Source organism: Macrobrachium rosenbergii, chromosome 56 (genome assembly GCF_040412425.1).
Source record: "Macrobrachium rosenbergii isolate ZJJX-2024 chromosome 56, ASM4041242v1, whole genome shotgun sequence".
Classification (NCBI taxonomy): domain Eukaryota; kingdom Metazoa; phylum Arthropoda; class Malacostraca; order Decapoda; family Palaemonidae; genus Macrobrachium; species Macrobrachium rosenbergii.
Genome location: NC_089796.1, coordinates 40,817,084 through 40,827,083, shown reverse-complemented (window position 1 = coordinate 40,827,083; position 10,000 = coordinate 40,817,084). Strand labels below are relative to the sequence as shown.

The window sequence follows — 10,000 nt, the reverse complement described above, 5'->3', positions numbered from 1 at the left end:
GTCTCGATAACTAGCAGAGATGTATTGCCTCTGGAGGTTTTGTCAAGAGATGGTTTTGGGGGTGAAAAGGAAACTCCTGAAGTGGTGGGTTTTAAGGGTGAAAAGGAAGCTCCTGGAATGGTGGGTTTCGAGGGTGAAAAGGAAGCTCCTGGAGTAGTGGGTTTTGAGGTTGAAAAGGAAGCCCCTGGAGTGATGGATTTTGAGGGTGAAAAGGAAGCTCCTGGAGTGGTGGGTTTTGAGAGTGAAAAGGAAGCTCCTGGAGGGGTGGGTTTTGAGGATGAAAAAGAAGCTCCTGGAGTGGCGGGTTTTGGGGGTGAAAAGGAAGCTCTTAGAGTGGTGGGTTTTGAGGATGAAAAAGAAGGTCCTGGAGTGGTGGGTTTTGAGGGTGAAAAGGAAGCTCCTGGAGTGGTGGGTTTTGAGGGTGAAAAGGAAGCCCCTGGAGTGATGGGTTTTGAGGGTGAAAAGAAAGCTCCTGGAGTAGTAGGTTTTGAGGGTGAAAAGGAAGCTCCTGGAATGGTGGGTTTTGAGGAGGAAGAAGAAGCTCTTGGAGTGGTGGGTTTTGGGGGTGAAAAGGAAGCTCTTGGAGTGGTGGGTTTTGAGGGTGAAAAGGAAGCTCCTGGAGTGATGGGTTTTGAGGGTGAAAAGGAAGCTCCTGGAGTGGTGGGTTTTGAGGGTGCAAAGGAAGCAGCTGGAGTGATGGGTTTTGAGGGTGAAAAGGAAGCTCCTGGAGTGGTGGGTTTTGAAGGTGAAAAGGAAGCTCCTGGAGTAGTGGGTTTTGAGGGTGAAAATGAAGCTTCTGGAGTGGTGGTTTTTTGAGGGTGAAAAGGCAGCTCCTGGAGTGATGGGTTTTTGAGGGTGAAGAGGAAGTTCTTGGAGGGGTGGGTTTTGGGGGGTGAAAAGGAAGCTCTTGAAGGGGTGAGTTTTGAGGATGAAAAGGAATCTCCTGGAGTAGTGGGTTTTGAATCTGAAAATGAAGCTCCTGGAGTGGTGGGTTTTGAGGGGTTAAAGGAAGCTCCTGGAGTGGTGGGTTTTGAGAGAGAAAAGGAAACTCTTGGAGGGGTGAGTTTTAAGGGTGAAAAGGAAACTCCTGGAGTGGTGGGTTTGGAGAGTGAAAAGGAAGCTCTTGGAGGGGTGGGTTTTGAGGGTGAAAAATCTAAGCTCCTGGAGGGGTGGGTTTTTGAGGGTAAAATGGAAACTCCTGGAGGAGTGGATTTTGGTGGTGAAATGCAAGCTTCTGGAGGGGTGTGTTTTGGTGGTGAAAAGGAAGGTTCTGGAGGGGTGGGTTTTGAGGGTGAAATGAAAGCTCCTGGAGGGGTGGGTTTTGTGGGTGAAATGGAAACTCTTGGATGGGCGAGCCTTGAGGGTGAAAAGGAAGTTTCTGGAGGGGGTGGGTTTTGAGGATGAAAATTAAGCTGCTGGTGGGGTGTGTTTTGATGGTGACAAGGAAGCTTTTGGAGGGATGGGTTTTGAGGGTGATAAGAAAACTCCTGGAGGGGTGAGTTTTGAGGGTGACCTTACCTTAGACCTTACCTTACAGACCTTACAGTTCGTTCGGGTTGCCCCAGGTCCTCAGTGTGAGGCACCTCTGATGTCTACCAGAGAATTGCTAATGCATCTTCCGGTATATTTTGCATCTTCCAGTCTTGGATGGTCTGGGATGCATCTTAAATATTTGTCGAGCTTATTCTTAAACACATTTATGCACACTCCTGATATGTTTCTCAGATGAGCTGGTAGCGTATTGAACAGACGCTGCATTATCAATGCTGATGCGCGGTGGATTGATGTCCTGTGTGCTTTCCTTAGTTTTCCTGGTATAGTTTTGGGCACTATTAATCTACCTCTGTTTGCTCTTTCTGATATTTTTAGCTCCATGATGTTTTCGATAATTCCTTCTATCTGTTTCCATGGACCGGGGGGCATGGGGTTTGAGGGTGATTGGGTAGCTCCTAGAGGGGTTGGTTTTGAGGGTGATAAGGAAGCTCCTGGAGGGGTGGGTTTTGAGGGTTAATAGAAGCTTGTGGATGGGTGGGTTTTGAGGGTAATAAGGAAGCTCCTGGAAGGGTGGGTTTTGAGGGTGAAATGGATGCTCCAGGAGTGGTGGGTTTTGAGGGTGAAATTGATGCTCCAGAAGTGGTGGGTTTTTGGGTGAAATGTAAGCTGCTGGAGTGGTATGGTTTTGGGTGAAATGTAAGCTGCTGGAGTGGTGGGTTTTGAGGGTGAAATTGGACCTCCCGGGGGGGTGGGTTTTGATGGTGATAAGGAAGCTCTGGAGGGTGGGTTTTGAGGGTGAAGTGGTTGCTCCTGGAATGGTGAGTTTTTGGGTGAAATGTGAGCTCCTGGAGTGGTGGGTTTTGAGGAAGAAATGTGAGCTCCTGGAGTGGTGGGTTTTGAGGGTGAAATTGGACCTCCCAAGGGGTGGGTTTTGAGGGTGATAAGGAAGCTCCTGGTGGGGTGGGTTTTGAGGGTGAAATGGATGCTCTGCAGCTGTGGGTTTTTGGGTGAAATGTAAGCTGCTGTGGTGGTGGGTTTTGAGTGTGAAATTGGACCTCTTGGGGAGGGGTGGGTTTTGAGGGTAATAAGGAAGCTGTCGGAGGGGTGAGTTTTGAGGGTAAAATGGATGCTACTGTAGCGGTGGATTTTTTGGTGAAATGTAAGCTCCTAGAGCGGTTGGTTTTGAGGGTGAAATTGGACCTGGGGGCCGGGTTTGAGGATGATAAGGAAGCTCCTGGAGGTGTGGGTTTTGAGGGTGAAATGTAAGCACCTGGAGTGTTGGGTTTTAAGGGTGAAATAAAAGCTCTTGGAGGGGTGGGTTTTGAGTGTGATGTGAAAGCTTTTGGAGGGTGGGTTTTGAGGGTGAATAAAAGCTCCTGGAGGGGTGAGTTTTGAGGGTGAAATTGAAATTCCTGTAGAGGTGAGTTTTGAGGGAGAAATGGAAGCTCCTGGAGGGGTGAGTTTTGAGGCTGAAATTGAAGTTCCCGGTGGGGTGGGTTTTGGGGATTATAAGGAAGCTGCTGGAGGTGTGGTTGTTGAAGGTGAAATGAAAGCTCCTGAGGGGTGGGTTTTGAGGGTGAAATATGAGATCCTGGAAGGGTTTGTTTTGAGGATTATAAGGAAGTTCTTGGAGGGTGATTTTGAGGGTGAAATGAAAGCTCCTGGAGGGGGTTTGTGGGTGATGTAAGCTCCTGGAGGGGTGTGTTTTGGTGGTGAAAAGAAGGCTTCTGGAGGGGTGGGTTTAGAGGGAGAAATGGAAGCTCCTGGAGAGGTGGGTTTTGTGGGTGAAATGGAAACTCTTGGATGGGTGGGCCTTGAGGGTGAAAAGGAAGTTCCTGGAGGGGGTGGGTTTTGGGGATGAAAAGTAAGTTGCTGGTGGGGTGTGTTTTGATGGTGAAAAGGAAGCTTCTGGAGGGATGCGTTTTGAGTGTGAAATGGAAGCTTTTAGAGAGGTGGGTTTTGATGGTGAAATGGAAGCTCATGAAGGGGTGGGTTTTGAGGATGAAATGGAGGTTCCTGGAGGGGTGGGTTTTGAGGGTGATAAGAAAGCTCTTGGAGGGGTGGATTTTGAGGGATTAATTGGACCTCTCAGGGATGGCGGTGGTGTTTGAGGGTGATAGGGAGCTCCTAGAGGGGTGGTTTTGAGGGTGATAGGGAAGCTCTTGGAGGGGTGAGTTTTGAGGGTGAAATGGATGCTCTGGACTGTGGGTTTTTGGGTGAAATGTAAGCTGCTGGGATGGTGGGTTTTGAGTGTGAAATTGGACCTCTGGGCGAGGGGGTTGGGTTTTGAGGGTGATAAGGAAGCTGCTGGAGGTGTGGGTTTTGAGGGTAAAATGGATGCTCCTGGAGTGATGGGTTTGGGTGAAATGTAAGCTCCCAGAGCGGTGGGTTTTGAGGGTGAAATTGGACCTCTCGGGGGGGATGGGTTTGAGGGTGATAAGGAAGCTCCTGGAGTGGTGGGTTTAGGGATGGTAAAGAAGCTGCTGGAGAGGTGGTTTTTGAGGGTGAAATGAAAGCTCCTGGAGAGGTGGGTTTTGAGGGTGAAATATGAGCTCTTGGAGAGGTGGGTTTTGAGGATTATAAGGAAGTTCCTGGAGGGGTGGTTTTGAGGGTGAAATGAAAGCTCGTGGAGGGTGGGTTTGAGGATTATAAGGAAGTTCCAGGAGGGGTTGTTTTTGAGAGTGAAATGAAAGCTCCTGGAGGGGTGGGTTTTGTAGGTGAAAAGTAAGCTCCTGGAGGGGGTGTGCTTTGGTGGTGAAAAGGAAGCTTTTGGAGGGGTGGGTTTTGAGGGTGAAATGGAAGCTTCTAGAGAGGTGGGTTTTGTGGGTAAAATCGAAACCCTTGGATGGGTGGGCCTTGAGGGTGAAGAGGAAGTTCCTGGAGGGGGTGGGTTTTGAGGATGAAAAATAAGCTGCTGGTGGGGTGTGTTTTGATGGTGAAAAGGAAGCTTCTGGAGGGATGGGTTTTGAGGGCGAAATGGAAGCTCCTGGAGACGTGGGTTTTGAGGGTGAAATGAAAGCTCCTGCAGGGGCGGGTTTTGAAGGCGAGATGGAAGCTCCTGGAGGGGTGGGTTTTGAGGGTGATAAGAAAGCTCCTGGAGGGGTGGGTTTTGAGGGTGATAAGAAAGCTCCTGGAGGGGTGGGTTTTGAGGGATAAATTGGACCTCTCGGGGGGCGGGGATTGTTTGAGGGTGATAGAGAAGCTCCTAGAGGGGTCGGTTTTGAGGGTGATAAGGATGCTGCTGGAGGGGTGGGTTTTGAGGGTTAAATAGAAGCTTGTCGTTGGGTGGGGTTTGAGGGTGAAAAGGAAGCTCCTGGAGGGGGTTGGGTTTGAGGGTTAAATAGAAGCTTGTGGATGGGTGGGTTTTGAGGGTGATAAGGAAGCTCCTGGAGGGGTGGGTTTTGAGGGTGAAATGGATGCTCCAGGATTGGTGAGTTTTTGGGCGAAATGTAAGCTGCTGGATTGGTGGGTTTTGAGGGTGAAATTGGACCTCCCGGGGGTGGGTTTTGAGGGTGATAAGGAAGCTCCTTGAGTGGTGGGTTTTGAGGGTGAAGTGGATGCTCCTGGAGTGGTGGGTTTTTGGGTGAAATGTGAGTTCCTGGAGTGGTGGGTTTTGAGGGAGAAATTGGACAACCCGAAGGGGTAGGTTTTGAGGGTGATAAGGAAGCTCCTGGAGGGGTGGGTTTTGATGGTGAAATGGATGCTCTGGAGCTGTAGGTTTTTGGGTGAAATGTAAGCTCCTGGCGTGGTGGGTTTTGAGTGTGAAATTGGACCTCTCGGAGGAGGGGGAGTGGGTTTTGAGGGTGATAAGGAAGCTGCTGGAGGGGTGGGTTTAGAGGGTATAATGGATGCTCCTGGAGTGGTGGGTTTTTGGGTGAAATGTAAGCTCCTAGAGCGGTGGGTTTTGAGGGTGAAATTGGACCTCAGTGTGGGGGTGGGTGCTTTGAGGATGATAAGGAAGCTCCTGGAAGGGTGGGTTTTGAGGGTGACATGTAAGCTCCTGGAGTGTTGGGTTTTGAGGGTGAAATAAAAGCTGGTGGGGGGTGGGTGTTAAGGGTGAAATGAAAGCTCCTGGAGGGTGGGTTTTGAGGGTGAAATAAAAGCTCCTGGAGGGGTGAGTTTTGAGGGTGAAATTGAAGGCCCTGTAGGGATGAGTTTTGAGGGAGAAATGGAATCTCCTGGAGGGGTGAGTTTTGAGGCTGAAATTGTTCCTGTATGGGTGGGTTTTGGGGATTATAAGGAAGCTGCTGGAGGGTTGGTTTATGAAGGTGAAATAAAAGCTCCTGGAGGGGTGTGTTTTGAGGGTGAAATATGAGCTCCGGGAGGGCTGGGTTTTGAGGATTATAAGGAAGTTCCTGGAGGGGTGGTTTTTGAGGGTGAAATGAAAGCTCCTGGAGGGGTGGGTTTTGAGGATTATGAGGAAGTTCCTGGAGAGGTGGTTTTGAGGGTGAAATAGAAGCTCCTGGAGAGGTGTGGTTTTTAGGATTATAATGAAGTTCTGGGGGGATGGTTTTAAGGGTGAAATGAAAGCTCCTGGAGGGGTGGGTTTAGAGGTTTATAAGGAAGTTCCTGTAGGGGTGGTTTTTGAGGGTGAAATGAGAGCTCCTGGAGAGGTGGGTTTTGAGGGTGAAATGGGAGCTCCTGGAGGGGTGGGTTTGAGGATTATGAGGAAGTTACTGTAGGGGTGGTTTTTGAGGGTGAAATGAAAGCTCCTGGAGAGGTGGGTTTTGAGGGTGAAACGGGAGCTCCTGGAGGGTTGAGTTTTGAAAAAAAAGTAAGTATACCTTAGTTTTACCAGACCACTTAGCTGATTAACAGCTCTCCTTGTGCTGGCCCGAAGGATTAGACTCATTTTATGTAGCTAAGAACCAATTGGTTACTTAGTAATTGGACCTACAGCTTATTGTGGAATTCGAACCACATTATAGTGAGAAGTGAATTTCTATAACCAGAAATAAATTCCTCTAATTCTTCATTAGAAGGCCCAAGACTCGAACTCGGGCCTAGCGAGTGCTAGTCCACAACTCTATCGACTCACCTAACAAGGAACTATGGGTGGGTTTTGAGGATTATAAGGAAGTTCCTGGGGGGTGGTTTTTGAGGGTGAAATGAAAGCTCCTGGAGGGGTGGGTTTTGAAGATTATAAGGAAGTTCCTGGAGGGATGGTTTTTGAGGGTGAAATGTAAGCTCCTGGAGAGGTGGGTTTTGAGGACTATAAGGAAGTTCCTGGAGGGTTGGATTTTGAGGGTGAAATGGAAGGTCCTGGAGAGATGCGTTGTGAGGGTGAAATAGGAGCTCCTCGAGGAGTGGGTTTTGAGGATTATGGGGAAGTTCCTGGAGGGGTGGTTTTTGAGGGTGAAATGAAAGCTCCTGGAGGGGTGGGTTTTGAGGATAATAAGGAAGTTCCTGGGGGGTGGGTTTTGAGGGTGAAATGAAAGTTCCTGGAAGGGTGGGTTTTGAGGATTATAAGGAAGTTCCTGTAGGGGTGGTTTTTAAGGGTGAAATGAAAGCTCCTAGAGGGGTGGGTTTTGAGGACTATAAGGAAGTTCCTGGAGGGGTGGTTTTTGAGGGTGAAATGAAAGTTCTTGGAGAGGTGGGTTTTGAGGACTATAAGGAAGCTCCTGTAGGGGAGGGTATTGAGGGAGAAATGGAAGCTCCTGGAGGGGTATATATGTTTTGAGGCTGAAATTGAAGTTCCTTTAGGGATGGGTTTTGAGGGTGAAATGGAAGCTCATGGAGGGCTGGGTTTTGATGGTTAAATGGAAGCTACTGGAGGGCTGGGTTTTGAGGGTGACAAAGGAGCTCCTGGAGAGGTGGGTTATGAGGGTGAAGTGGAAGCTCCTGGAGGAGTGGGTTTTGAGGGTGAAATAAAATCTCTTGGAGGGATGGGTTATGAGGATTATAAGAAAGCTCCGGGAGGGGTGGTTTTTGAAGGTGAAATGAAAGCTCTTGGAGGGGTGGGGTTTGCGGGTGAAATGAATGCTCCTGGAGGGGTGGATTTTGAGGATTATAAGGAAGCTCTTGGAGGGGTGGTTTTTGAGGGTGAAATGAAAGCTGCTGTAGGGGTGGGTTTTGAAGGTGAAATAAAAGTTCCTGGAGGGATGAGTTTTGAGGGTGAAATGGAAAGTCCTGTAGGGGTGGGTTTTGAAGGTTAAATGGAAGCTACTGGAGGGGTGGGATTTGAGGGTGACAAGGGAGCTCCTGGAGGTAAGGGGTGGGTTATGAGGGTGAAGTGAAAGCTCCTGGAGGGGTGAGTTTTGAGGATTATAATGAAGCTCTTGGAGCGGTGGGTTTTGAGGATTATAAGGAAGCTCCTGGAGGGATGGGTTTTGAGGATTATAAGGAAGCTCCTGGAGGAGTGGGTTTTGAGTGTGAACAGGAAGCTCCTGGAGGGGTGGGTTTTGAGGGTGAAGTGGAAGCTACTGGAGGGATGGGTTTTGAGGGTGAACAGGAAGCTCCTGGTGGGGTGAGTTTTGAGAGTGAACAGGAAGCTCCTGGAGGGGTGGGTTTTGGGGGTGAGCATCAAGCACCTGGAGGGGTGGGTTTTGAGGATTATAAGGAAGCTCCTGGAGGGGTGGGTTTTGTGGGTGAAAAGGAAGCTCCTGGAGGGGTGGGTTTTGAGGGTGAAAAGGAAGCTCCTGGAGGGATGGGTTTTAAGGGTGAAAAGGGAGCTCCTGGAGGGGTGGGTTTTGACGATTATAAGGAAGCTCCTGGAGTGGTGGGTTTTGAAAGTGAACAGGAAGCTCCTGGATGGTGTGTTTTGCAGATTATAAAGAAACTCCTGGAGGGGTGTGTTTTGAGGATTAAAGGGAAGCTCCTGGAGGGGTGTGTTTTGAGGATTATAAGGAAGCTCCTGGCGTGGTGGGTTTTGAGGTGAAGAGGAAGATAGTGGAGGGATGGGTTTTGAGGATTATAAGGAAGCTCCTAGAAGGGTGGGTTTTGAGGGTGAAGTGGATGCTACCAGAGGGATGGGTTTTGAGGGTGAACAGGAAGCACCTGGTGGGGTGGGTTTTGAGGGCGACAAGGAAGTTCCTTGATGGGTGGGTTTTGAGGGTGTGCATAAAGCTCCTGGAGGGGTGGGTTTTGAGGGTGAAGTAGAAGCTACAGGAGGGATGGGTTTTGAGGATTATAAGGAAGCTCTTGGAGGGGTGGGTTTTGAGGGTGAACAGGGAGCTCCTGGAGGGGTGGGTTTTGAGGATTATAAGGATTCTCCTGGAGTGGTGGGTTTTGAAGGTGAACAGGGAGCTCCTGGAGGGGTGTGTTTTGAGGATTATAAGGATGCTCCTGGAGGGGTGGGATTGTGGGTGAAGTGGAAGATATTGGAAGGGTCTGTTTGAGGGTGAAGAAAGCTCCTGGAAGGATGGGTTTTGAGGGCGACAATGAAGTTTCCTGGAGGGTGGGTTATGAGGGTGAGCATGAAGCTCCTGGAGGGATGGGTTTTGAGGGCGACAATGAAGCTCCTGGAGGGGTGGGTTATTATGGTGAGCATGAAGCTCCTGGAGGGATGGGTTTTGAGGGTGAATTGGAAGCTCCTGGAGGGATGGGTTTTGAGGATTATCAGGAAGCTCCTAGAGGGGTGGGTTTTGAGGGTGAACAGGGAGCTCCTGGAGGGGTGGGTTTTGAGGGTGACAAGGAAGATGCTGGAGGGGTGGTTTTTGAGGGTAAGAAGGAAGCTCCTGGAGGGGTGTGTTTTGAGGATTATAAGGAAGTTACTGGAGGGGTGGGTTTTAAGGTTGAAGTGGAAGCTAGTGGAAGGATCTGTTCTGAGGGTGAACAGGAAGCTCCTGGTGGGGTGGGTTTTAAGGACGACAATGAAGTTTCTGGAGGGGTGGGTTTTGAGGGTGAGCATGAAGCTCCTGGAGGTGTGGGTTTTGAGGGTGAAGTGGAAGCTCCTGGAGGGATGGGTTTTGAGAATTATAAGGAAGTTCCTGGTGGGGTGGGCTTTGAGGGTGAACAGGGAGCTCCTGGAGGGGTGGTTTTTGAGGGTGACAAGGAAGATGCTGGAGGGATGGGTTTTGAGGGTGAACAGAGAGCTCCTGGAGGGGTGGTTTTTGAGGGTGACAAGGAAGATGCTGGAGGGGTGGGTTTTGAGGGTAAGAAGGAAGCTCCTGGAGGGGTTTGTTTTGAGGATTATAAGGAAGCTCCTGGAGGGGTGGGTTTTGAGTGTGAAGTGGAAGTTACTGGAGGGATGGGTTTTGAGGATGACAAGGAAGATGCTGGAGGGGTGGGTTTTGAGCGTAAGAAGGAAGCTTCTGGAGGGGTGTGTTTTGAGGAGTATATGGAAGCTCCTGGAGGGGTGTGTTTTGAGGATTATAAGGAAGCTCCTGGAGGGGTGGGTTTTGAGGGTGAAGTGTAAGATAGTAGAGGGATGGGTTTTGAGGATTATAAAGAAGCTCCTGGAGGGGTGGGTTTTGAGGACTATAAGGAAGCTTCTGGAGGGGTGGTTTTGAGGGTGAACAGGAATCTCCTGGAGGGGTGTGTTTTGAGGTTGAAGAGGAATCTCCTG

General features: G+C 49.6%; 5 protein-coding genes across 6 annotated transcripts in view; all 5 read left to right on the top strand.

Annotated features, from left to right (window-relative positions):
- LOC136836189 (collagen alpha-1(II) chain-like) overlaps positions 1–1,398 on the top strand; it is a 3,972-nt gene extending 2,574 nt beyond the window's left edge. The window contains exons 2-3 of the mRNA XM_067100189.1: positions 15–768; positions 862–1,398. Of these exons, the coding sequence (XP_066956290.1) occupies positions 15–768; positions 862–1,398 (1,291 nt within the window). The remainder of the gene's footprint in view (positions 1–14; positions 769–861) is intronic.
- LOC136836657 (UDP-glucose 4-epimerase-like) overlaps positions 1–10,000 on the top strand; it is a 223,921-nt gene that overhangs the window by 40,251 nt on the left and 173,670 nt on the right. The gene's annotated exons all lie outside the window — the stretch shown is intronic.
- Positions 4,453–6,929, top strand: LOC136836188 (collagen alpha-1(VIII) chain-like). The gene is made up of 2 exons (XM_067100188.1): positions 4,453–4,632; positions 6,693–6,929. Exons 1-2 carry the CDS (start codon positions 4,453–4,455, stop codon positions 6,927–6,929), a joined length of 417 nt encoding a protein of 138 aa, XP_066956289.1.
- On the top strand, positions 7,254–7,649 carry LOC136836187 (pulmonary surfactant-associated protein D-like). Its single transcript, XM_067100186.1, has one exon. It carries the CDS (start codon positions 7,254–7,256, stop codon positions 7,647–7,649), a length of 396 nt encoding a protein of 131 aa, XP_066956287.1.
- On the top strand, positions 8,855–9,850 carry LOC136836186 (collagen, type I, alpha 1b-like). Its single transcript, XM_067100185.1, has one exon. The coding sequence runs from the start codon at positions 8,855–8,857 to the stop codon at positions 9,848–9,850; it is 996 nt and encodes a 331-aa protein (XP_066956286.1).